Source organism: Neofelis nebulosa, chromosome 1, assembly GCF_028018385.1.
Source record: "Neofelis nebulosa isolate mNeoNeb1 chromosome 1, mNeoNeb1.pri, whole genome shotgun sequence".
NCBI lineage: Eukaryota > Metazoa > Chordata > Mammalia > Carnivora > Felidae > Neofelis > Neofelis nebulosa.
The window spans coordinates 98,970,833-98,998,782 of record NC_080782.1 but is presented as its reverse complement, the minus strand read 5'-3'; the positions used below and the strand labels follow the sequence as shown (position 1 = coordinate 98,998,782).

Sequence of the window (27,950 nt, the reverse complement as noted above, 5' to 3'; positions counted from 1 at the left end):
AAGGTAGAGAGAATGCGCATGTGTCGTAAGGCCCTTCCCAGTTCCCGTAGTTTCCTTTTAGGCTTTGGCCCCGCCCACGACCAGCGTTTCCGGCTCGGCCCAGGAAGCTTCCGAGTTTCTGGCCACTGCTCTTCTGGCCGACCATTTCTCCAACGTTTTTTTCAGCTTTTTCGGTTGTGGGGAAGGTAGCTGCCAATAAAGTTTCCCCGTTTCAAAGTCTGGCGGATTGGGCCGGGCTCATCCTCTGTCCCCTTGCTTATTGCCCGCAGTCTTTCTAGGCTACTGGCAAGGAGCTTTAAGGTGTCATGGCCAGGGGCCGATCGGGCCCGGCCGGTCTGAGGCCAACTTCGGTTGCCCGCGGGCTCTCATGGCTTTTGGTCCCGCCGGCGACCACCTCAGCGTGAGCGCAGTCCCTCCACGCCCGCGGGCCGCCTTGCGCAAGACTCCATGGCCTCCGAGGCTGCGTCGCCTTCGCTGTCGCCGTCGTCACCACCCTCCCCCGAGCCTGAACTGGCCCAGCTGAGGCGGAAGGTGGAGAAGTTGGAATGCGAGTTGCGGAGCTGCAAGCGGCAGGTGCGGGAGATCGAGAAGCTGCTGCATCACACGGAGCGGCTGTACCAGAGCGCAGAGAGCAACAACCAGGAGCTCCGCACCCAGGTGCGCGGTCCGCTTCCAGCCTCGTGCCCCATTCCACCCAAGGCGATGCCTCCGGAGCCTTTGATAGCCTTGGAAGGGCTGCCTGGCAGGGGCCCAGAGCTGCTTTATAGAGTTATCTGAAATAAAAGTTCAGTGCTGTTACAAATCCAAGTACTTTTGGAACTAGCCTAAGAGTTTGGGCTCCTCGATTTAGACAAGTGCGTGAGCCGATGGTGGGAAGTGAACTTCATTACCTTAGTTTTTGTTCTCATTTGTAACGTTCCCTTGGCGGTAGGAACATTTATACTATTTTTTCTAGATCGTTTTTGAGTTTGTTAAAGCTCTGGCCTTGAAGTAGGGTCCCATTTATCACTCGCTTGGTGTGAACTGATGTTGAGCCTCGGTTGGCCATAAAATGAGAATGTTAGTACCACACAAGCAAATTAAGCGTGAGCAAATGGTTTTAGAGTTTTACACACTGTTGAACGCTATATATTTGCCAGGTTGTTATTCTGGGCATTTACCATCTTGAGTTTTCTGGTGAAAGTAGGGAGGCCCAAACTGTCTTTGTTAGAGACTTTAACCAACTGACTTCATTTCCATAAAATGGGGTAAGCATAAATATTTAAGCAGTCACACTTCTTTTTTTCTCACTTTTAAAAACGAGCATATTTTTTTTCCTCAGCTTGATTTGTTGGGCAGTTACACTCTCCCAACAAATTATTTTCCTTTAATTATTAATGTCAGTTAAATTGTCTAGTTCTTTGTGATATACTGGTACATTTCCCAAAACTTCACATAAAGGCTCTACATGAAATGGCAGCAAACTTTGTTATGCTTTGTTATCAAATGATCTGTGAAAATAACTGCCGAGATGCAGTGACTTGTGTGTCCATTTTATAGGTTGTTGATAGGACGTTATAGAAAATGTGTTTGCTCAGTAACTAGTTCTTGAACACTTAACATGAATGCATAAGGACTGTGCTAGGAGATTACTCAAATGGTTAAAATATGAGGGAAGGGGAGCAAAATATGACAGCCTTAAAAAAAAAAAAACCTTTTATACTTATAAATTGTTAAAGTACTGCTTGTTACAGAGATCTAAAAGAACATTTTTCAGTCTTCGAAGAGCCAGCATTTTGTTACTAGTATTAATTTGATATGGTGGTCTTAACATGAAAATTGGAATGCATAAAAAACCTTGAGTCTACTGTTGATAGTAACTCCTCTTTACCCTCCTCCCAGTGAGCCTCCCCTGGTGGTGGGTATGGTTTCAATGTTAACTGTCATCCCAAATCACTAGTATTTTATTTGGAGTGGCTTGAGAATTGAGGGTGAACTGATAAACATAATACAGGTTTGGGAGTCAAAAGAACTTTGTGCAAATTACTTTGTTCAGATTTCTCGTGCAAAATGGTGGTTAGGGTCACTATTTTGTAAGGTTTTTGGAAGAATTAATGAGAGGTTATCCAGAGTACCAAGTTCAGGGCCAAGGATGTAGCAAATACTAAATAAATTATCTAGTAATAGTGGTAGTAGCCAGAGCCAGGACTGGGGCAAGGCAATCAGTAACCCAGGGCAAAAAATTTAAGGAGTACTCATTGTCTGGTACAGACCCTCTACTTCTGTGAAGCTGAGAATGAGTGCCTCCTTAAATTTTGTGGTCTTGGTGCCTTGTTTGGTTCACTCTAGTTCCACTGGGTGGTACTAATAGGATCTGATAACTAATGAGGTGGCTAGATAATCTGTGTGTAATCAGATTACCACCTTTCGCCTTTTAAGCTTTATGTGTCATTAAATATTTAACTTTTTCTTTTTTTTCAACGTTTTTTTTGTTTGTTTGTTTGTTTGTTTTGGGGGGGACAGAGAGAGACATAGCATGAACAGGGGAGTGGCAGAGAGAGAGGGAGACACAGAATCGGAAACAGGATCCAGGCTCTGAGCCATCAGCCCAGAGCCTGACGCGGGGCTCGAACTCACGGACCGCGAGATCGTGACCTGGCTGAAGTGGGACGCTTAACCGACTGCACCACCCAGGCGCCCCAAATATTTAACTTTTTCATTTTTTCTTTTTGTTTTTTAGTTTTATGCCTATAATAGACGTTGTCTCACACTGAGATCTTTCCCAAATGAGATGTATTTATGGGATTGCTTGTCATCTGCTTATGGGTGTTTCCATACTGCTGCTCTGACCTTGGCATTCAGTGAGGCACAGGGAGGATAGATAGCCCTCTGAGGCACACCTCCATTCCCTTTTGCTGCAGTTACTTAGTCATGAGACTGTTTAAAGAACAGACTGTTTAAAGAACATGTCTGCTGTTTAAAGAAAAAAAGTGCATTAAAGCATATGAGTATTAATATATTTAGGTGAATAGTTAATTCCAGGTGGAGGACACTGAATAATGCTAGATAGCTTCATCTGATGAGTAAGAATTAATGTTTTTTTAAAATTAATTCTTTAGGGAGAACTGATTAAAATTTTAGTATAAAAACATTTGTATTGTTAGAAATAAGGGATCCTTTTTGAAAAGTCCTGTTAAATTTAATTCATCTGATTTTTGGAGGAAATATTTTGAGATTTGGCAAGAGAGTATAAGAATAAAAACATCTCTGGACTGCCTGGCTGGCTCAGTCAGAAGAACTTGTGACTCTTGGTCTCGGAGTTGTGAGTTCGAGCCCCATATTGGGTATAGAGATTACTTAAATAAAAAAAATTTTAAAAACCTAAAAAAAGAAAACATTTCCCTATGCAAATGTGAAAGGTGAAAGAAAGTCAGTTATAGCATTTTTTATTTTTATGAAAAGGGGACTAGAAGCTTTGGTACTTCTCTAAAACTTTTACCAAGAAATACGATTATTATAATTTCAGGAGCATGGTGTGTATATTATTAGGTTGCTATACGATTTATTTTCCTTAAGTCTTGTTTTCTTTTAGGTAGAAGAGCTCAGTAAAATACTCCATTGTGAGAGAAACGAGGATAATAAAAAGTCTGATGTAGAAGTACAAACGGAGAACCACCCTCCTTGGTCAATCTCAGGTATTCAACTTATAATGAAATTATCTTAATGCTGTTACATTCACATCCTGCTAAGGCAGAATTTTCTTTAAACTTAAAATAGACAGATATCTAAATAAACATGAGAACTGTTACATTGACTTCTTTCCATATGATTTGGTGTTTTCAGGTAATCTATATGCTGCTCTGGTGGGAAAATAGAAATGTCATTCCTGTAAATATGTAGTATTGCTAATATGTTTTCAGTGGCACATTAACTGAGTAATGTTTGCCATGCTGTGAACCATCTACTCATATCTGGCCTTCCTTGTGACCAGGCACATGTGTTTTCTTGTTGTTGCATTCCACTTAGTGTTGTGTTCAGTGCCATTCTCTTAGGCTCTCGTGAGAGTGATGAGCTCACAGCTATGACCTCATCAATGACATTGTGAGGCAAAATAACTGAGCAACTGAGTTTTAATAAATACGGATCACAAGAAATGATCTTTGCATTAAGTTTTGCTTTTTTTAAATTCAGTATGTGATTTGACTAAATTGTTAAACACAGCAGTAGAATTAACATTACATATATGCATGATATATAGATATCATATATAATATGATCACATATATTATATATATGATATATAACATATATAACATGATCACACACATATACTTATATATATATATATATATTTTTTTTTTTTTTTTAAGTCAGCATCATGAGAGAAACTTGACCAAAAAAAATCAGCTTGATCTTTATCCCATGATCATTTGATAGGCAACTATATTAAGGTTGTACATGATGAGAAGCTCATTTCTTTTGACAGAACACGACCTATATACCTTTTTTCTTTTTTTACTCTTGCTATGGAAAAATCCAAATCTACCACTTTTTTTCCTTTTTAGTTTGACAGCAGGGGTACTGAAGGTGATGTTACAATCAAAGATACCTACTTCTGTAGATTTATCTGCACTATTCATTTTAATCTGTTAAATTGTATACAGTTATAAAAATACATTATGTTTGCCTTGTGTGCTGTTTTGTGTTCAGTGCCAGTGGTTTGGAATTAACTTCTTTTATATATGTTTTTATAATATGATATAACCTAATTTGTTTTTGCTACAGATTATTATTATCAGACATACTATAAGGATGTTAGTCTTCCAAATAAAGTGACTGAACTCTCAGTTCACCAAGATCAGGATATCGAAGCTTCTACTTTTAATTCTGAAGACCAGTCACAAGTAGAAAATGATGCTTACGCTGGTACTGATATAACAGAACATGTTAAATGTACGGAAGACCATTTTGCCTCAAATTTACAGGTAACGTTTAGTGTGAAACTGTTGATGGGGCATCTGGCTGTCTCAGTTGGCTGTGAGTTTGAGTCTCATGTTGGGTGTAGAGACTACTTAAGTAAATAAAACTTAGAAAAGAAAAGAAAAAAACTGTTGATGCCCCAAACATATCTTTCTCTGTTGTTATTATATAGAAAAATAGACTTCTTTTGTCCCTTATGACATATATTAGAGTTACAAACATTCTATGCATAGTTATGCAGTGAATACTAACAGTTTTTGGGAAACAAAAATTGGAACTTGTTAATATATATAATTGTTTTTCTACTCTATTGTGTTCTAAAAATTTGTGATACACATAAGCTAAAAGAAAATTTATCACTATATTTTGACCCAACCAAAAAATTTTGGGCAATGGCCACAATATCTTGTTCACACTAAAAATTTTTTTTTAAGATTTTATTTTTTAAGTGATCTTGCCACCCAGTGTGGGGCTTAAACTCACAACCCCGAGATCAAGAGTCACATGCTCCACCAACTAAGCCAGCCAGGCACCCCCATACTAAAATTATTTTAATTCTTATTTAATGTCAAATATCTTCCCGCTATTGCCTGAGTGTCATAGAAATTTGTTTCTTCACTTTCAATCAGGATCCCAGGATCCGAAGATATTCTTAAAGAATATATCAGAGTCTATATTTTGTAGATTATTACCTTGTAGTATCAGGCAATATTTTTGAGTAATGGTCACTCACTCACTTCTAATATCTTCAAAACTGGATCAAAATTGAATTAACTAAAACACTAGTAATATTTTTTACACTGGACCACACTGTAATTGATAGCCATTTCTTTCTATTGCAGAAATTGAAGTCTTATTATTTAAAATTGCTTTAAGTCTATTTTTTTTTTAATTCTGCCAACTTCTAAATTGACACAAGGAAGTATTGGTCTTACTTGACATGAATGTATCTTACCTAGGAGCCAGCTTCCGTATTAGCAACAGAAGATACATCCTTAGAAGGTTCTTCTTTAGCTGAAAGTTTGAGAGCTGCAGCAGAAGCTGCAGTGTCTCAGACTGGATTTAGCTATGATGAGAACACCGGACTATATTTTGATCACAGCACCGGCTTCTATTATGATTCTGTAAGTATCTCTGACCGTTTAGTGTTGTATGGTTGTGTCCTTGCTGCTCGATACCAAGTATTCAACCTTAAACAAGAATTAAGAAAAGCAAGAGGCTGTGTTTAAATTCAAAACTATTTGATTCAAGGCTATTTGACATGAATAAAGAGTTGTAGAATAGCTTATGATGCTACATTTCAATGTTCTTAACTAAATAAGTTAATTGTGGTTATTATAGATTAATATTTCCGAAAGGTCTAATAACCTTTTATATGTCAAGTAACATGCAGAGATGTTAGCGTGTCAATACACTTGATCTTAGCCAAAAGGCCAAGAAGCGATTTTAGAGTATTAATAAAAACAGTTAACTATATTGTTGTACAATGTTTAAAAACCTAAACTAATATTTTTTCATAGAATTGATAAGGAAGTGACATTGTTAATGCTAGGCTTGGCCTGAGATACTTTAGAGTTGTTTCAAATACTTAATCCGTTTGAGCCCCAAAGGGAGTCTTTTTCTGGAATTCTCAATAGCATGTTTATTATTAGTTTAAAACTTGTTTGGCTTTTAAGCATTTCTTTTTATTTTTTCATTTTTATTTTTTTTAAGTTTATTTCTGAGAGAGAGAGAGCATGAGCAGGGGAGGGGCAAAGAGAGAAGGAGAGAGAGAGAATCCTAAGCAGGCTCCACATTGTCAGCACAGAGCCTGACATGGGGCTTGATCCCATGAACTGTGAGATCATGACCTAAGACGAAATCAGTAGCCAGACACTTAACTGATGGAGCCACGCAGGTGCCCCAGCATTTCACTTGGTTTAAAAATCAATGTTAACAGTGAGAACTAGGGATTTAGTATGGAATCAGACATGTTATGCGTGTAATGGACCACTGACCAGGACAGAATGAGAAAACAAAGTTCATGATTTATAATTCAGTATTATGGCTGTTGCCGTCTGGTACTTGAAATGGGATTTCATTTAGGATTTGATGAAAATGATGATGGCACTTACATATGTATATACCTCAACCTCAGTGGCTTAGGCATGTGATCTCCTCAGGAATTATAGAATGTGGTACCCCAAAGTGGAGCAGATGTTCACCATTCCAATCACCGGAATTATTGTTAGCTAATTGAAGGAACATAATGATAATACTAAATAGTTAGATGAAAGATTTCATTAGCTTGTCAGTTTGCTCTTGGTTTTCTTTGTAAATCCCTTATGAAGAAAGGGTTTTCTTCCACAGAGGTATGCTAATTGACAAGGCTAATTAATACCCAAAAAATTAATGTTTTTTATTACCAAAGAGAGTAGCTGTTAAATATTTATTTGGTTTTGAGGAGAATACAGAGTTTGTACATATATGATGTTAGTCTTCATCATTCGTCTACCTTCCTTTCTGTCTCTTTCCTCCTACATCTCTTCTATAAGTGGTTATGTGTAACATTGTGTAGGTTGTGTTTTAGTAAATTAGGGACATCATTGTTTTGCCCTTTTTATTGTGCCAGTTTTCATTTTATTTTTTTATTTTAATTTTCATTTTTCTTCTATTTTTGAAAATGTGTTTTGGACTGAAAGACACGAGATTAGATAGGTTTGAGTTATAAAAGTTTTATTATCATCACTTCCATTCAGTTTTTTAGTTTCAGGAAAGATATGAGAATTCTCAGTATTTTTGTAAGAGCTCCGCAAAGTGAATTAAACACAATAAATTGCAGTAATATCAACTCTTAGAAAATAGTCTTTTCCAGGCAGGTTTAGTTGGTTAACCTTAGTATATTGTAAGATGTTTCCAACTCTGATCTATATAGGTTTATGATGTAAATAAAACATAGATTGTTCCATTAAATCTTGATTATAAAATATGGGCCAGTATCTAATAAATATAGATGATTATATAAATTAATCGTTGTGGTTTTTATCCATAATTTGCCAAAATTCATTTTTGCATAGCTCTTTTACTTAATTAATTACTTACGGTAGAATTAGTAAAGACAGTTATGTATCACTTTCTTTATATAAACTATTATGTTGTATTTATGAGCTTAATTTTTGTAAGTTTGAGGGTTTGTTTTGTTTTGTGTGAGAGAGAGAGAGAGAGAGAGAGAGAGCAAGCAAGCACAAGCTGAGGAGAAGGACAGAGACAGAGAATAGATCCCACAGCCCTGGGATTATTACCTGAGCTGAAATCAAGAGTTGGATGTTCAACTGACTGAGCCACCCAGGCACCCCAGAGCTTAATTTTAATTTCAGTTTTTCTTCAGAGCTTTTAGTCGTGAACACTAAAAGGCAGATATTTGTTTTATGGCATTGAGAGGATGGTTGGGGGTTTTATACTACCAAACCATTATTGGGTAATCATAAGGATAATAAGTCTGGAATTGCTTTTATGGTCAGCTGTTTTTGATGCATGCATTAGTTTTCATGACTTCTGAAAGGTTTTTTTGCTGTCATTTTTCATTAATGTATTAAGTTGAACCATATGAAATTCCTGTTTTTGTAAATGTGAAAATGGTCAAATATTGCCAGTTTCATGAGATTCAGTTTAATATTTAAATGTATTCGTTTTTCATACTAAGAAAATCACTGCAAATATTGCATGGCAAAGTATTTTGGAAAATTATAAGTATTTTCCTTTCTGTCATCTTTACTCATTATCTTCAGAAAATACTAGAAACATTTATTAAAAAAAAAAGAAACCTTTACTATTTTTGAATGTATTTGGTTTATGTTGTTTATTTTTAAATTTTATTTCATCTTACCTGATTAGAACTTACTGTTTTCTTGTCTTTGAAAGGAAAATCAACTATATTATGATCCTTCCACCGGAATTTATTACTACTGTGATGTGGAAAGTGGTCGATACCAATTTCATTCTCGAGTTGATTTGCAACCTTATCAGACTTGTGGCACAAAACAAAATAAGGATAAAAAATTGAAGAAGAAAAGAAAGGATCCAGATTCTTCTATAACAAATGAGGAAAAGGTAATGTCTTCATAATTTTAAATTTTTTTTTTTTTTTAACGTTTATTTATTTTTGAGACAGAGAGAGACAGAGCATGAACGGGGGAGGGTCAGAGAGAAAGGGAGACACAGAATCGGAAGCAGGCTCCAGGCTCTGAGCTGTCAGCACAGAGCCCGATGCGGGGCTCGAACTCACGGACTGCGAGATCATGACCTGAGCCGAAGTCGGCCGTTTAACTGACTGAGCCACCCAGGCGCCCCCATAATTTTAAAAATTTATATAATGATGTAATTCTGTCAAAGTTTTTGATGAAACTGAAAATCATAATTCAGTAACTATATTTCAAGCATATCAAGATAACAAGATATCAGAATCTATCAACCAAGGAGCATTCACATGGGGGCGAACATGTACTTTTTCACAAATTCTCAGTCACTACAAATAGAAGGAATTTCTTAAAGTTTGAAGGAGGTAGATTTAGGGCAGATAAAATATTCATGTGTTACATAATTTGGAAGAAGAGCAGTCAAACCCTCAGTCAGTTGTGTAATTGCACAATTTACAATAATAAAAGAAAAGCACAGATTGTATGTAGGTGTAGATAAAAGTTCAGCTTCTTAATCATGTTGAGCTATTTCTTACCTATTATGTTAGCAAACATTAAATCAGTTGCTAGCAAATACAGGGTAGTTACGTATTTATTAGAAGTGGAAATTGGTGTGTTTGGGGAAAGTAGATGGGCCCTTTGTATCAATCACCATAAAAATGTTCATATTCTTTAACTGGAAAATCTCATTTCTAGTAATTTTCAAAATCCAAAGAAAGAAAAATACTTTGTTATATAGCAGTATATTTTTTTTAAGTCTATTTATTTTGAGAGAGACAGAGACAGCATGAACAGGAGAGGAGCAGAGAGAGAGAGAGAGAGAGAGAGAGAGAGAGAAAATCCCAAGCAGGCTCCATACTGTCCATGCAGAGCCTGACGCAGCGCTCAAATTCACAAAACCGTGAGGTCGTGACCTGAGCTGAAACCAGGAGTTGGATGCTTAACTGACTGAGCCACCCAAGTGCCCCTATATAGCAATATTTTTAAGAACAGAAAAAAATGAAGAGTTCATATGGCTTGCAAGATCCTGGTTAAGAAAATGATAGTATGTTTAATTGAAAAAACATTCTTTAGGTCTTAAAATGGTAATATATAAAGACAGAGGGGAACTTTAAAAATGCTTGTGATACTAGGGGCGCTTGGGTGTCTCAGTCAGTTAAGTCTCCAACTTCGGCTCAGGTCATGATCTCACAGCTTGGGAGTTCAAGCCCCAATTTGGGCTCTGTGCTGACAGCTCAGAGCCTGGAACCTGCCTCAGATTCTGTGTCTCCCTCTCTTTATGCCACTCCCCAACTCGCCTACTTGAGTGTGCTCACGTTCATTAATCATTTTATAGTGATAAAATGTTATTTATATATAATAAATGATAAGATTTTGTAGATACTAGGTAGATAAAATAATAAAATGAATTTCACCTGCTTTTACCTTTTTACTGTGGTTTCTAGGAAAATTTAAAGTATATACACGGCTTATATTATATTTTTGTTGGACAGCAGTGGTCTAGGCTGTCGCATGGTCTAAGCAATATGTGATAAGAGCCTGTTCTAGGACAAATGATAAGGAGAGAGAATTGGGATAAAGTATAAACATAGTCCATAGCACTTGGTAATTGATTCCATGTAATAGTGAAGGGGATGTCAAAGATAACTATACGAATTTTGATGTGGATGGTAAATGGATGGTAATGTCATTAAGCAAGAAAGGGAACATGAGAGGAAGAGGGGTTATAGGTAAGAGCTGTTGTTATTTCATATATAATGTACGTATATCTTCACTAATTCATTGAAACATTTGGCATTAAACATTAGAAGATGGTCATGTTTAAGACATTTTCCTCTGTTCCTACCTCCCTACCTACCTCTTTCCAGGATTTGAATTCAGAAGATCAAAAAGCATCCAGTGTTGAACATATAGGCTGCAGTGAGGGAGAAGATTTTGCAAATGTGAAAAAGAAAGCCAAAATGGACATTCATTACAAAAACAGTCCCACCAAATTCACTGTTCCAGTTAGTGGAAAGACTGTAGAATCTTCTCTTAATGAAAACATTTATAATTCAATGTCATTTAAAGATGAGAAAATCATGGAGACTGATAGTGAGCCAGAAGAAGGTGAAATTACAGACTCTCAGACAGAGGACAGTTATGATGAAGACATTACCAGTGAGGACAATGTAACTGCAGAAGATACTGAGGATGAAGGTGAATAAATAACCATTGTTTAATTTTCTATAAAGAACCCAGTTTGGTCATTGTAAAAGAGCAAGACGTTAAAAATGTTAGAAACGCATGTAATGTATCTGCCAAAAAATAAACTGAAGCTGATTATTTTAATGATAGTGTTGAAAATTATGTGGGCTACCACTTGGTTATTTTTAGAGGGAAGGATTTGAATACATGACTGATACTTGGACCTTTAAAGTTTTATTGCATCGAATGGCCTAATCAGTAGAACAAAACCAAGTTACATATATTCTAACCCTAAAGATACATGTGTTGTCTGTCTGAGTGGGCTAGATCTTTGGAGGCCACTTACGAAATTGAAGGGAAAAAATAAATTGCCTTTAAAAACATGTAGTCCATAAATTAAGCTACATAAGTATTAGGGTAAGTCTTACATTTTTTAACTTGAGGTCATAAAGGCATACTTTTAAAACCCAAGTTTTCATATTAGGCCATATGAACTTATTTTCTTCTTGAAAATAGTCACCCCCCCCCCCTTTTTTTTTTTTAAAGGAGGACTCAGTTTTTCTAAGTTAATATAAGAATTCTTGTTTAGGAGAAATTTGTTGTTGTTTTTGTTTTGAGAGAGTGCTAGTTGGGGAGGGGCGGGGGGGGGTGGACAGAGGATCTGTAGCAGGCTCTGTGAGGACAGCAGAGAGCCTCATGCAGGACTTGAACCCACAAACCTTCATAAGATCGTGACCTGAGCCTAAATCAAGAGTCCGATTCTTAACTGACTGAGCCACCCAGGTGCCCCTAGGTTGATCCCTTTAAATCTTAAGTGTTAAAGCCTTACTTATTATGTATGTCATATAGCAGAATTTAAGAAGGTTGTTTCAAACAGAATTAAGATTTTGATCAATACATTTTATTTTATGGATGCTTCTTATTCCTGCCTAGAAATTAGACATCTCTAACTTTTTCCCATAGCATTTGGATTAATACTTTACCGATTTTTTTCTTTAACAGATGAGGAAAAAATTTGGCCCCCATGTATTCGAGTAATTGTTATTAGATCACCAGTGTTGGAGACAGGATCACTTTTTATCATTACAGCTGTTAATCCTGCTACAATTGGAAGGTAAAAATGTTTAATGTTACTATGTTTGTATATTTATCTTATTCCAGTGGATTGTACATTACTCAAGCTGTTACCTTGAAATGTGCAAACACTTTTTGCCGGGCAGACACTTAATGACATCCATGTTCCTCCCTCTTCCACTCAGAAAATATTGTTGATATTTATGTTTTCTCACAGAGATTTTGTCATTTTCTTAACTTTTTAGGTTTAAAGTACTTACTTAAATCCAGTGTTTGTCTGGTATTTAATCTTCCTCCTCTGTTTCTTTGTGACTCGTAACCAGCTTGGTAGAGAGGTAGGTTTCAATCATGAGTAGGATAATTTCATTTTTTGCCAACCGGAAAGAAAAATCTATTCTTAATTCAGATTCTATATAGTATCTTAACTTTAAATTTTTGAGAATAGTATGGTCCTTTTACATGCAGTAATAGAAATGGCAAGTAGTCAACAGATTTGGAATAGGTGATTGATACTAGTACATAGGATATGTTGTCCCACTGGATGTTTTATTATTATTATTTTAAAAAATTTTTGTTTTGAGAGTGTGCGTGCATGAGCATGGTGGAGGGGCAGGGAGAGAGGAGGAGAGAGAATCCCAAGCAGGCTCCACACTCAATGCAGAGCCCCACGTGGGACTCCATCTCAGAATCATCAGATGGTAAACTGACCCGATATCAAGAGTCAGATGCTTAACGGACTGAGCCACCCAGGCGTCCTACTGGATGTTAATATTAACTTGGGGTAGATGTTTCAAAAAGTAAAAGTGATCCTGGAACTTCCTTTCAAATAGGAAGTTCAGAGTAGGATTAAGGAAACTGGACTTAGTATAATAGAAAGGCTTGTATTTTAACATTATATTTTAAAACAACAATGACAAAATCTTAAAAAAAAAAATTGTTGGGGTGCCTTGGTGACTTAGTTGGTTAAGCATGTGACTTTGGCCCAGGTCATGATCTCACAGTTGGTGAGTTTGAGCCCTGTGTCGGGCTCTGTGCTGACAGCTCAGAGCCTGGAGCCTGATTCGGCTTCTGTGTCTCCTTCTCTCTCTGCCCCTCCCCTTCTCACGTGCATGCACCTGCTCTCTCTCTCTCTCTCTTTCTCTCTCTCTCTCTCTTTCTCTCTCTCTCTCTCTCTAAATAAATACTAAAAAAATTGTTTCTTTGTTAACTATAAGTGCTTTATATATGGTTCAAAAATTGTTAAAGACATCTTACTTTGCAGAGAAAAAGATATGGAGCATACTCTCCGAATCCCTGAAGTTGGTGTTAGTAAGGTAAGCTCTTTGGCTTTTCAAATGTGTAGCTTCATAGATATTGATTTTATGAATCTTCATTATGGCAGAAAACTTAGGGGCTTTTTCATTTAGTAGAAATTTAATAGTTTAGGTAGTGATGGTAATGAAAACAATTTAGATTTGTTTATTCCACTGCTTGAGAAAATAACGTTTTATCAAAATTTGAGTAAACAAAATTATATTTAATTTTTAACAGGTTGGAGCGGGAGTAGAAATGTGGATTAATTTAAGTATTAAAGTAACACCCATTTAACAAACATTTATTAAATGAAATAAATGTGCTAGATATGATTGTAGTTTAAAAATGAATCAGACCTGGATTCAGGCTACGTTATTAGACGGTTGTGATTCAGGCTGTTATTAGACGGTTGTGTTTGAGTCCAGAGTATTTTACAACTCCAGAACAACCTGTCCTCCACCACCCAAGGCTCTCCATTTATAACTCTTCCTAGTTGCTCCTGTAATGGTTTCAGGAAAAAGAACACTTGGGTTTTCAAATGAAACAGTAAGAACAGAGTTACAATTTTAGTTACAAGAAGAAAAACAAAAGGTTTTGCTACTGAGACTCTGTATACTTGATATTATCTTCTTGTGTATTTTCTGGTGTTTTCTGCTTCTCTTTTATGGTTGTTATCTTTTTTCTTTTTCTGATCTTTCATAATCCCCATTTTGTTTCTATTTAGTAGAATGTAATATGGATTTAAAGTATATATTTTATGTGATTTTTGTCTTGTGGGGATGAAACTTGTTTTCCATTATTTGTTCAAAAGTGTACTTCTTTTTACTTTGTTTTGACTCATTTAGAAGGGAGGAAATTTTCATAATTTTAACTCTGAGCAAATTATCTTGCTTTTTTACTTTACTATGACTCTTAATTCTTCTGCCTCCAAAGAAAACTGTGATTTAAATAGCAAAGAAGTCCTTCTCCCACTCTATCTAAAATATAGGTAGTTGTGTGGTGGCGTTTCTGCCTTTTCTTTCTTTCTTTTAAACTAAGGTGTTCAGTGATGGGGTAAATAGTTTCTTGCTGTGTGAAATCAGTTTGACAGTGTATATCACACATTTCCAAGTTGATGAAAAAATTTTAAAAAACCCACACACTTAATATTAGGGGAAAAAATAGAAACACATATTTAACCACTGGATAGGAGAAGAACTTCTAAGTTTAGAAAAAGGAAAAAATCACAGAAGACAAGATAATTTTGAATAATTTAAGTTTGAAGTTCTTTTTTAAACAAATTCAAAAGGCAGACTAGGTGGGGCACCTGGCTGGTTCAGTCCATAGAGCATGTGATTCGTGATCTCAAGGTCGTGAGTTTGAGTCCCATGTTGGTGATAGAGTTTACTTTAAAAAAATTTTTTTTTGTTTTGAGAGAGAGAGAGAGCATGAGCAGGAGAGGGGCAGAGAAAGAGGGAGACAGAATCTGAAGTAGGTTGCAGACTCTGAGCTGTCAGCACAGGTCCCAATGCAGGCTCAAACCTATGAACTGTGAGATCATGACCTAAGCCAAAGTCAGACACTTAACCAACCGAGCCACCCAGGCACCCCATGTAAAGAAAGTACTATGGAGCAAGGAGGGAATGCTTGGTCCTGAGTATTGAAAATCTGGAAAAACTTCCCTGAGAAGTTCATCTTCAGGGGCTTCTGGCTGGCTCAGTTAGTAGAGCATGTGACTCTCAGGGTTGTGAGTTTAAGCCCCATCTTGGGTGTAGAGATTACTTATAAAAATAAAATTTTGGGGCGCCAGGGTGGCTCAGTTGGTTAAGCATCCGACTTCAGTTCAGGTCATGATCTCACAGTTCCTGAGTTTGAGCCCCGCGTTGGGCTCTGTGCTCACAGCTTGGAGGAGCCTGCTTCCGATTCTGTGTCTCCCTCTCTCTCTGCCCCATCCCCACTCATGCTCTCTCTCTGTCTTAAAAATAAATAAAAACATTAAAAAAAATTTTTTTTTAATAAAATCTTTAGGGGTGCGTGGGTGGCTCTGTTGGTTAAGCACCCAACTCTTGATTTCACCTCAGGTCGCGATCTCACATCAGGCTATGTAATGATACCACGTAGAGCCTGCTTGGGATTCTGTCTTCCTCTCTCTCTGCCCCTCCCTCGCTTGCTCTGTATCACCCTCAAAATAAGTAAAAATAAAGTTAAAAAAAATAATAAAATTTTAAAAGTTCACCTTGAATATTTTAAATCAACTTTTATATTAAGAATTTTCAATGATAAATACCAATACTTACATTAGGTGAAAAATAATTTCAAATATTTGTAATATAATCTGAACTATGTTATAAAACTAGAAAATGTAAGACACACACTAAATTATTAATGGCAGTGATAGACGGAATTATAAGGAACTTTTTTTCTGTAGCCGTCACATTTCTGCCAGGGGTATTACAATATTTCTGTATTCAGAAAAAAAAAAAGTATGAAAAATAGCAAAAGTTGGGGCACCTAGCTGGCTCAGTTGGTAGAGTTTGCAGCTCTTGATCTCGAGGTTGTGAGTTCGAGCCCCACATTGGGCCTAGAGCTTATTTAAAAACAATTTTTTTTAAATAGCTAAAGTTATCAGAGACTTAAATCTATCTTATCCTATCATAGAGAAATTATCTGTGGTTTAAAAAAAAAGTATTAAATTTTATAATTACTTCAGGGTTTTTTTGTTTTTTTTGTTTTTTTAAGTTTCATGCAGAAATTTATTTTGACCATGACTTACAAAGTTATGTCCTTGTGGATCAAGGTAGTCAAAATGGTACAATTGTTAACGGAAAACAGATTCTTCAGGTGAGTGTATATTTATTAATTACTTGCACATCAGTTTTAAAAACCGAACTGAAATTTTTATTCCTGAAGGCCATAGTTATTATACTTATCATTTGGTTCAGATTACTGTTCAAGCCCAAATGTATTACGTGGAAGGGGGTTCCCAGAACGAGCTGAAAAATGTATATAAGTGGATACTTAAATCTTGACTTTTATCATAATTGTATATCTTATCTTATTTTAGAAATAAATGCATTTTAAAGCTATTCAGAGTAAACATTCTTACAGTAACTTTAGGGGCACTCCTTTTTTTTTTTTTTTGGTGTTTTTAAAAAATTATTTTAATGGAAATACCGCTAAACTGGAAACTCCTTGAAGACAGAGGCTGTGTCTATCCAGTGAACTCTTTAAGGTGCTTATTAGCACGTAACAAACTATATGGAAGGGAGTGAGGAATACCTTAATTTTTAGTCTGTAAGAATAAAAAATGAAATAAAACTGAATTATCAGAGACAATAAGAGGAAAAAAGGGAAATGTGCCCTTATCCCCTTAACATTTTATCTTTTTGACTGTGATGGATATTTGTTTTGGTAATAGATTGTTTGATGTTTGGGTTGGGTATTTCTATAGGATTGTGCGTGGAGCCAGGGAGATTAGGGGATTTGATAATATAAAAGAAGTTGCTCAGTTCAGCTTTCTTCTCCTTTAGTTGAAAGTTCTATCATCCTCAAGTTGTGGAAATGTATGCCGTATGTGCATATGTGTGTCTTTCTCAGTGAGAACCATCCTAAATATTTTTTTTTAATCAGACATTACTTAGCATAGACATAAAATAATCTCATGTAATACTTGGGTTTCTGTTTTGTAATTTTTTCTTTTAGCCTAAAACTAAATGTGACCCTTATGTACTTGAGCATGGTGATGAAGTGAAAATTGGAGAGACTGTACTGTCCTTTCACATCCACCCTGGCAGTGATACCTGTGACGGCTGTGAACCAGGACAGGTTCGAGCTCACCTTCGTCTTGATAAGAAAGATGAATCTTTCGGTATGTGAAATGTATTGTTATATGAAAGCATGATAAGTTTTTTGCTTAATTCACTGGAGTGTTCTAAAATGTATCAACTACCAACTTTCATATCTACTTGATATAACACTATATTGAGATACATTTGGATTTCAGTGAATATTATCACATGAGACTAAGGAATGACATATAGTTGAAATTTGAAACCTAGACTAGTAGATTATGATTTTAGTTGATTTTTCTGTGTAGCAATTTAGCTGTGCTGTTACAGCATTAGGTTGCTTTCTGACATGTAATGATGAGCTATTTTTGCTAATCCAGTTTAGTAGGCTTTGGAGGCAGCACTGCAGTGATAGCTAAATGTCCTTCGAAAGAATAATTGTGGGGTCGCCTGGGTAGCTCAATCAGTTAAGCATCTGACTTCCACTCAGGTCATGATCTCATGGTCTGTGAGTTCGAGCCCCGCATCAGGCTCTGTGCTGTCAGTTCAGAGCCTGGAGCTTGCTTCAGATTCTGTCTCCCCCATTCTCTCTCTCTGCCCCTCCCCCACTCACACTCTGTGTCTATCAAAAAATGAATAAACATTTAAAAAAATTTAAAAAAGAATTGTGACATAATTATAGTAAAGATTGGTTTGCTTTTGACTTCTGTTTGGGGATATGAAGAAGTTATCCACAAACTCTGTCAGATAATAACATAGAAAATAATAGACCAGGGTATTAAGAGTTATTGGTTGATAACATTTGCTTTCCTACTTACAGTTTGTGTTGATATATCATTTGTGTATATACCATTATTTTCTTTTTTTTTTTTAATGTTTATTTATTTTTGAGACAGAGACAGAGCATGAATGGGGGAGGGACAGAGAAAGAGGAAAACACAGAATCAGAAGCAGGCTCCAGGCTCTGAGCCATCAGCCATCAGCCCAGAGCCCGACGCGGGGCTCGAACTCACGGACCGCAAGATCGTGACCTGAGCTGAAGTCGGACGCTTAACCGACTGAGCCACCCAGGTGCCCCAATATACCATTATTTTCTATAGTAACGCCGTAAGAGGTTGCTATCTTGCTTTAAAATCCACTCATCCAAGGGCACCTGGGTGGCTCAGTCAGTTAAGTGTCCGACTCTTGATTTGGCTCAAGTCATGATCTCATGGTGAGTGAGATCAAGCCCTGCTGACAGCACAGAGCCTGCTTGGGATTCTCTCTCTCTTTTTCTTCCCTTCCCTGCCTCCCCTGCTCATGTGTGCATGCTTGTGTGTGTATGCATGCGCACACATGCACTTTCTCTCTCTCAAAATAACATTAAAAAAATATCCACTAATCTAAGGTCACCCAGGGACCCCCTGTTTTCTGTTTTCTGATACTAGATTATGAAAATGAGTTATGGTACATTACACAATAATATGAATCTTGGGTTCAGTGATTTTTCTTTTGAACATGCCTGTATTCCTTTGGAAAATTAACAATATTTCTCCATTTAGGATTCTATTAAAATAATATTAAAAAGTTAAGATAATATTAAATATGATAATATTAAAAAACTCAGTGTTTCTTTTGGTGTCCATACTGTAACATTCTTATAACTTTTGGGTTTTGGTTTATTTTCCAAGTAGATTTAGTTACCAAAATGCTGAAAGGACATCACCACAACCCAAGATTCTTTTATATTAATGCTTATTTGAACTTTTAGTTGATATGCAGGTGGATTAGTATTAATTGTATTATTAAACAACACTATTTTATGTAAAATCTGTCAGGTTTAGTTTTTTTTTTTAAAGAAACTCACTTTTTCCTTTTAGTTGGTCCAGCACTAAGTAAGGAGGAAAAAGAGTTGGAAAGGAGAAAAGAATTAAAGAAAATACGAGTAAAATATGGTTTGCAGGTAAGGATGTTAAATATTGTTACATGTATTAATTGTTCATCTGGTTCTAAGTTAAAAATGTCTTTAGGTATGTTTAGTCCATTTTATATATAAAAATAGAGCTGTTTATAATGATTTTGAGATTTATGTGATTTCTGTAAGTTGGTTACTGTTTACCTCAACAACTGTTGAGGCTAGAGTAGAAAAATGATAATAATATCCAACATTTGAATAGCCATTTCTGGTTTTTAAAAAATATGCATTAAAATGGTACCTTTGAAGGATGTTCTTGGAGGACTGGTACTACCTGATCTCAAGACTTATTATAAACTACAGTAATTAGTACAGTATTGGAATAAAGATAAATGGATCAGGGGAACAGAATAGTGACTTGAAAAATAAATTGATAGGTAGATAGATAGATAGATAGATAGATAGATAACGCTTACCACATAAGTGGAGTTCCCATTGGTCCCCAAATAATGTTATTAAAATATTCATATTCCCTATTCTGTACTTTTCATCTCCATGGATTATTTATTTTGTGACTGGAAGTTTGTACCTCTTAAATGCCTTCACCTATTTCATGCATCCCTTACCTCCCCTCCCCTCTGGCAACCCCCAGCTTATTCTCTATATTTATGAGTCAGTTTCTGGTTTTTGTCAGTTTGCGTTTTAATAGTCTATATATAAGTGAAATTGTATTGCATTTGTCTTTCTCTGACTTATTTCACTTAGCATAGTAACTTCTAGGCCCATCCATGTTGTCACAAATGGCAAGATCTCATTCTTTTTTATGGCTGAGTGATATTTGTGTGTGTGTGTGTGTGTACCACATCTTTATCCATTCATCTATTGATGGACACTTGGGCTGCTTCCATATCTTGGCTGTTGTAACTAATGCTCCTGTAAACATAGGGGTGCATATGTCTTCTTGAAGTACTGTTTTCATTTTCTTTGGGCAAATATCCAGTAGTAGAATTCCTGGATCCTGTGGTATTTCTGTTTTTAATTTTTTGAGGAACCTTCATCCTGTTTCCCACTGTGGTTGTACTAATTTACATTCCCACAAAGAGTGCATGGGTTCCCTTTTCTCCACATCCTCACCAGCACTTGTTATTTTTTGTCTTTTGCATATTGCCCATTCTCATTAGTGTGAAGTGGTATTTCACTGTGGTATTAGCAGCTTTTTTTCTAGTAACCAGTAACTGGAAAAGACTCATGTATCCATCATGAATGGATAAACAAATTGTAGTAAATCTCTATGGTCAAATACTCTTTAGCAATAGAAAAGCATGAACTGTTGATACAGGCTGCACTATGGAAGAAACTCGAAATAATTATGCTGAGAGAAAGCAGCCAGACAACAAGAGTACATACTGTATACATCCATTTGTATAAAATTCTGGGAGAGCGAATTAACATATCATGACAGAATGTGTAGTGGTTGCCTGGATACAAGAGAGGAAGGATGCACAGGGAGAGTCTGCAGTGATGGATTACGAAGAAAGATGAAGATACTTTTGTGGGAGATAGATCTGTTTATTATCATGATGGTGGTGATGGTTTCATAGGTATATACAAATCTCAAAAGCACCTAATTGTATACTTTATGTGCAATTTATTATAGTTAATTAAATTGCAATAACAATTAAAAAAAGGTGGTGGGGCGGTTACCATTTAATCCCATAAGTGGACCAGGAAGGTAATTAGTATTTCCAGTTTACATTTGGGAAACTAGGCTAAAGGTCACCCAGCTGCTAAATGACAGAATTAGTTGCGGGGTTTTTTTTGTTTTTCTGAGGGAAAGCATGTGTGCGTGCGAGCGGAGGAGGGGCAGAAAGACTGGGAGAGAGAGAATCTTAAGCAGACTCCGTGCCCAGCACAGAGCCCGATGTGGGGCTCGACCTCACAACTGTGAGATCATGACCTGAGGCTTAAGCCAAAATCAAGAGTCAGTTGCTTAACTGACAGCCACCCAGCTGTCTCCATTCAGTAAACATTTCTTGAGCAGCTGTCTAATCATATAAATGGAACACTGTTGAAGCAAAAAGCTATTATTACTGTAAAAGAGTACCACACTTTTTATATTTTTCCCTTTCAAGGAATAATGCCACACTATTTTAGGTCCTTTTGAGCTTTGATTTCCTTAGAGAAAAGGAGAAAGATTTTTGCCAACCCCAGGGGTTCTACATATTTCTTTGAATACTGTCAGTTCATATGAGACTATGAATACATAGTATTAAGTCAAGACATACAGTATTTTCACTGTATTATTTCTTATGATTACATTTTATGATTTATGTATGATTTATATTATCTTCTACATACAGTTTATGTTCTACAACTTGAAATAATACAAACTTTTTTGGAGGGGAGAGAGCACACACGTGAGCAGGGAGGGGGAGGGGCAGAGGGCAAGGAAGAGAGAGAATCTTAAGCAGGTTCCATGCCCAGTGTGGAGCCTGACACAGGACAAAATATAAGCATTTTAAAGGAGATAGAATAAAAATAGCATACTCTAACATAATTGTATCAATTTATATCATGGCCTGCTTTGTTATTTTAATAGAGACCATTTTGAACCATATTTCCAGGTAAAGCAAATATGCAGATAGTACATTTGTATGTATCAGTTTTATTTTCTTCAATGAATATTTCATGTTTATAAAGAATACAGACTATGAAGATGAAAAGGCATTGAAGAATCCAAAATATAAAGATAGAGCTGGAAAACGTAGGGAGCAGGTTGGAAGTGAAGGAACTTTCCAAAGAGATGATGCTCCTGCATCCGTTCACTCGTAAGTACTACATTTGAATTGCTTGAAACATTCTTTGTACCATAATCACATTTGTAGGGTAATATAACTTACAGGGTTGTATATTCTGATAAGTAGCCTTTAAAGGAATGGCTCATAACAAGGTGGAAGTATTCCTCTAATTAGAATTTCATTCCCTAGAAAATTGCTTAGCATATACATAAGTACACATACTTAAACATACATATATACACATAGCTAACATTTTAGCCACCCACTTGAGTAAACATATTTTTATATACTAGATATCTAGAAGATTGGGCTAGTAAGAAATTAGTATGGACTGGTATCTTTTATATTTATATTTATATTTCAGTACTCATCCACTTTTATTCTTGTTGGCCCTGAAATACTATTTGTCTTATTTTTTGATTCAGTACTGTTCTTTGGGTAAAGTAGCAGTGATAATATGAAGAATATAATTTTGAGGCCTATACAATATGACCATATTTCTGCTTTTAATATTTTATCAGCTACATTTTTTTCCTGAGAATATAAATGCAGGGTTTAGTTAGAATTTAAATCTTTCAGGTAGGACTGGCAGCTAATTATAAACTTTTATTAAATATATTTTATTAATTCTAAGATACACTACTAGGATAGAGTTTTAGTTACATATGACAGCAATTTTTTTCTTTATGGTACATAAAACAACATTTCATCTTATATCCATCAGATTTGATAGAATATAACATTCTGAATTAGGTAGACTCAACAACATGACACATTTTAAAGTTTAATATTTTTTGATGTAATGGCTGGAAAATATGAAGATTGTATTAAAGTAAAGGCAGAAATAAAAAATGAAATACATTGGTCTGACATTGCTTGGTTTATTGTTATTGAAGAGCTAATTTAACATATTTTGTAGTACTGAAAATACAATGTGTCGGAACATAAAATTAAAATACCCTTAAACTAGCATAAAATAAAGTCATAGAACAAAATGCACACAATGAAGGAGAGCTTTTATTTCATTTTATTTTTACCTTTTTATTGATATATAACTTACATACCAAAGAAGACACAAATTAAGTATCAATTTTAATAATATATTGTAAGATTAACACATTGCAGAATACACATTTATCAAGAAATAGGAAATTATCAGTAACCCCCAGAAACCTTCCCTCCTAGTGCCTCCTCCTGATAGCTATTTGTTTTTTTTTCCTTTCCAAAGGCAGCCACTCTCCTGACTTCCAACAGGAACAGATTAATTTCACTTGTTTTTGAATTTTAAATGAGTAATTCACTGTTTATTTTGTGTCTATATTCTTTTTGTCCAACATTATTTTGTTAGGTATATTTTATTTTCAATGCTCTATAATGTTCTCTTACATGAGTATGCCACAATTTATACATATTACCATTGATAACATCTGAGTTGTTTTCAACTTGTAGTTGTTGTTAGATTTGCTGCAGAAACATTCTTGTACATATCTTTTTGGTGCACTACTTTCTGTTAAGTAATATGGGGAGGAGAATTTGTGCATCTTTATTAGGTAGTGCCAAACAATTGTCTTTAGTATTTGCACCAATTACTTTTATTATTAGTTTATTATAAACGTGACCTACATGTTCTTTTAGAAATCAATAACTATCTTAATTTTCTTTAAAGTGAAATTACTGATAGCAACAAAGGTCGGAAGATGTTGGAGAAGATGGGTTGGAAGAAGGGAGAGGGCCTAGGGAAGGATGGTGGAGGAATGAAAATTCCGGTAAGACTTGTGTTTTCTTTCATTCTTTATTCTTATAGCAGATATGTTTACTGTGTTCCTGCTATGTGCCAGGCATTGCCTTACATTTCAGGAATATAGTATCAAACACAGGATTACCGTTTTTGTGGTATTCACAATTACCAAATATATATATGTGTATGTGTTCTGTTTTTAACGTTTTTTGGAAACCCGTTAGAGTTTTTTCCTTCTTCAAAGCTGGGATAGTAAATGTCATTTCCTGAGCCATAGGTTCTTCTGTGTCTTTTAGTTGTTATTAATGACTTCCATGCTATGTCTGGTACTAAATAGTGTGGGAACAATCACAGTGTTACTTTACAAACAGGCAGATTCTGTATTAGATAATCTGTTTTCGATTTAAATAATCAGGTCATGTAACAAGCAGTAGAGGGAATAATGTCTAGAAAACAGTACAGTGGTTTAATTCTGCAGTCCCCATGGTTCATCAGAAGTTTAAATTATCTTTTTTTTTTTTTTCCGAGACTTTTTTTTAATGTTTATTTATTTTTGAGGGAGAGAGAGAGAGACAGAGCATGAGTGGGGGAGGGGCAGAGAGAGAGGGAGACACAGAGTCTCAAACGGGCTCCAGGCTCCAAGCTGTCCACACAGGGCCCGATGTGGGGCTCGAACTCACAAGCTGTGAGATCATGACCTGAGCCGAAGTTGGATGCCTAACCGACTGAGCCACCCAGGGGCCCTGAAATTTAAATTATCTTTTACAAAAACCTTACAAAGTAACATGATTAAAGAACTTTCTTGGGGCGCCTGGGTGGTTCAATCGGTTAAGCGTCTGACTTCAGCTCAGGTCATGATCTCGCGGTCCGTGAGTTTGATCCCCGCATTGGGCTCTGTGCTGACAGCCCAGAGCCTGGAGCCTGTTTCAGACTCTGTGCCTCCCTCTCTCTCTCTGACCCTCCCCCATTCATGCTCTCTCTCTGTCTCAAAAATAAATAAACATTAAAAAAAAAAAAAAAAAAAAAAGAACTTTCTTGATAATTACCTGGTACCTAAAGAAGTAATGGATACATCAGTATGAGGTTTAATGTGAATTTTCTTTCTTACTGAGGTACAATGAGAAGAACATGGGTTTTGTAGTCAAACCTACTAAATAGAATTATTTTGTTAGAATAGGTGCTCTATCACTTACTAGTTGTGTGATGTAGGGCAAGTTTGGACTTCAGTTTTCATCAGTAAAAATAGGCATTATATGGATTGTTTTCTAAGAGGTGTCATGAAGGTAAAGTCCCAAGTGGGATACTTGACATACAGTAGGCATTTAGTAACTAACTGGTGGCTTTTAATGGTTCTCAAAATAATGAGAAGTCCTTTCCCTCTTTTCATGAAAATAAACAGTCAGGTTCTCTTTATGACTCTCTTTGTCCCTCTTTATGACTCTTAATGTTTAATCTACCCATTCACTTTCTTAGGTAAGGCTAGGATGATAGTAGTATTACCTTTTCTTCTGGCTAGAGTGGGATTAATGACAGATTGTGCAGCATCTCATTGAAATTCGGTGATGGCTATTTAAGGAGCACTGTATTTTCTGTATTGAGACAGCTGTAATTATTGATAGACAGTACATAGACATTGATAGACAAGACATAGTAGAAAAATGAGTTCAAGTTCTATGTATAATCACGTATGTATTTCTTTATGTATTTGATGGATTTGACAGGTTTTTATTTTGCATCAGTCTTTCTAAGTCAAAGAATTAAAGTACCACGTTAGGTACAGCAGATTTCAGTGTATTTAGACTCCACAGTAAGTCATCTCACTTTTTGGCAACAGATCCAGCTTCAGCTTCGGCGAACACATGCAGGCTTGGGGACAGGAAAACCATCCTCAATTGAAGACATTCACCTTCTCCAAAACAAGAGCAAAAAGAACTGGGAGAAAGCACGCGAGAGGTTTGCCGAAAACTTCCCAGAAACTAAATCTCAAAAAGATGTGCCAGCGACCGTCCCTTGGGTCAAAGGGACTGTAGAATGAATGTCAGTCATAGAACACAATTCAAGCTTTTTTAAAAGAGTTTGGAAACTCTTACTTTATTGCAAAAGTTTTCCCTCCAAAAGAGTCCCTAACATGAGGGAACTGTATCACAATTTACCCCCTCATGATTCAGAAATGTGTAATAAAGGGTGGTTTGCAGCTTTTAAAAAACATTTTTTTAAAACTAATAAATAGTAACTGAATTAGATTATGCTGTGAGCAAACTAAAGTTCACAGGGCACGGCTGAGTTTATCAGACTTTGTTATTTTATCTTGTCATTTATAAGACCCATATAAGCAAAATTCATATAACCAGTAATTTTAAATGTACATTTGTCCTTGTCTCCATATATTCATCATTATAAGATATACAGCAAGAGAAACATCGAAAGTTTATAAAAACAAGTATGATTACAAGCATCCTTGTTTATGCCCTTTAGAACCTAGGTGGAAAATTTTGAGAAAACAGGGGTAGTGGTGCATAAATTTTATTCCTAAAATATCCTAAGTAATATTGTTGAAGAACTAATGAACAGGTGATATGTTATAGAAAATTAGTCTTTCATTGTTTTCTTCTGTGAAGAATTTGTTGGTTTGTACTATATAATAAGCATTTACACTTGGTTTGTTTTATAGCTGAAATATTTAGATATGAGCAATTGAGTACAGTATTGAAATATTCCATGTGCTGGCATTTATAGTTTTGATAAATCCCATTGCTGGCAATGGAGTTGTGCCAGAGAAATCTGATTTCTATTGCAAAAGGATTGCCTAGCCCAGGCCTCAAACTCAAGATATTTATTGAAAATGTCTTCAAATGCAATAAAAACATTATAATCATAATATCAAAAAGAGTGATTCATTGAACCAATGTTTTAAATATATTGGTCTGCTTTGAACTCACGACCAGCCAGAATTTTCTCTTTAAATTGGCAGAGTAGTAACAACAGGAGAACTTCAAATATTGGAGAACTGCAGTGCAGCTTTCTGAGTGCAGATGTCCCTGCCCTGCCAGTTATCACTGTTCTTTTCCTCTCCATTTAACTTCTGTCTCAGCTTTTTGCTGGGAAATTATTGCTGGGACTTTCTCTTTCCTGGCAGTGAATATCAGCTATAGCTCCCCCCTCATCTACTATAAAGAAATATCTTCAAGATTTAGAAATAGGAAAAGAAAGTTCTGAAAAAAAAGTATGTAATGGGGAAGATAATTCAGAAAGAAAGACGCCCTGTTGGAATTTCTACTCTGGATGGTACAGGGTACTTAGGAAGAAAAGAGGAGTGTGGGGAAAGAAAAATAAATTTATTACAAAAGATGGGACATATGACCAAACAAGTTGTCAAGACCCTACAGGCCTAAACTGGGATAGTCAGAGGCCCTATAACTCCGGATCTGCAAAAAGTCATTTTCTGTATTGTTTCTAGCCACCTACACAACCCAGCACTTCTTTATGTACATTAGACTTGAAGGCAACAGAAGTGTTCTGCATTATTTTCTCTAAAATAGAAAACAAAAATTTACATGTGTTTCTGGCACTTGGGCCCTGTATATAGGTAATAGTATAGGAGGCCCAAAGTAGAATTGTGGTAGATTTTACTCACTGAGTAAAGTACAACTGTGTATATAATATTTCCCATTTTTATTATTAGATTAGAAAACTTTTTTCATTGCTTTCTTTTGTTAAGAAAATGGAGACTTGAAAATGGTGATAAAAATGGAAATATATGTGACATTTATGTTATTAAAACCCTTTGCAAATCTAAAGTCTCAGGGCTATACTATGTGGTAGATAAAGGACTGAATAATGTCTAAGTCTATTTCCATCTGTGAAATACGAATAATATTTATCTCACGTGTCTGTCTTGAATAGAAAATGAGAAAATGTATATAAAAGCAGTTTGTACACTGTAAAAGTACAGAGATGTGAGCTTCTGTTTGTTTCGAAGCGTAGATGTGAATTATGTAGTTTGGATTACACATAAAATTGTTTTGTGTCTCATATTTTAAATTATATTCACACAGTGTAAATTAA

The 27,950-nt window shown here is 35.8% G+C and overlaps 1 protein-coding gene across 1 annotated transcript; it reads left to right on the top strand.

Annotated features, from left to right (window-relative positions):
- The first annotated feature begins 80 nt into the window (after positions 1–80).
- AGGF1 (angiogenic factor with G-patch and FHA domains 1) lies at positions 81–27,950 on the top strand. The gene is made up of 14 exons (XM_058729073.1): positions 81–657; positions 3,572–3,674; positions 4,765–4,964; positions 5,919–6,083; positions 8,860–9,048; positions 11,003–11,333; positions 12,324–12,435; positions 13,657–13,708; positions 16,407–16,508; positions 17,370–17,535; positions 19,315–19,397; positions 22,050–22,177; positions 23,814–23,913; positions 25,720–27,950. The coding sequence occupies exons 1-14, from the start codon at positions 448–450 to the stop codon at positions 25,918–25,920; spliced, it is 2,142 nt and encodes a 713-aa protein (XP_058585056.1). The 5' UTR covers positions 81–447; the 3' UTR covers positions 25,921–27,950.

Bases quoted from the DNA above. Each gene is read 5' to 3' on its own strand.
- AGGF1 (XM_058729073.1), top strand. From the start codon at position 448: ATGGCCTCCGAGGCTGCGTCGCCTTCGCTGTCGCCGTCGTCACCACCC. The intron at 4,965-5,918 runs GTAACGTTTAGT...TATCTTACCTAG, and splicing joins ATTTTGCCTCAAATTTACAG to GAGCCAGCTTCCGTATTAGC. The intron at 11,334-12,323 runs GTGAATAAATAA...TTTCTTTAACAG, and splicing joins AGAAGATACTGAGGATGAAG to ATGAGGAAAAAATTTGGCCC.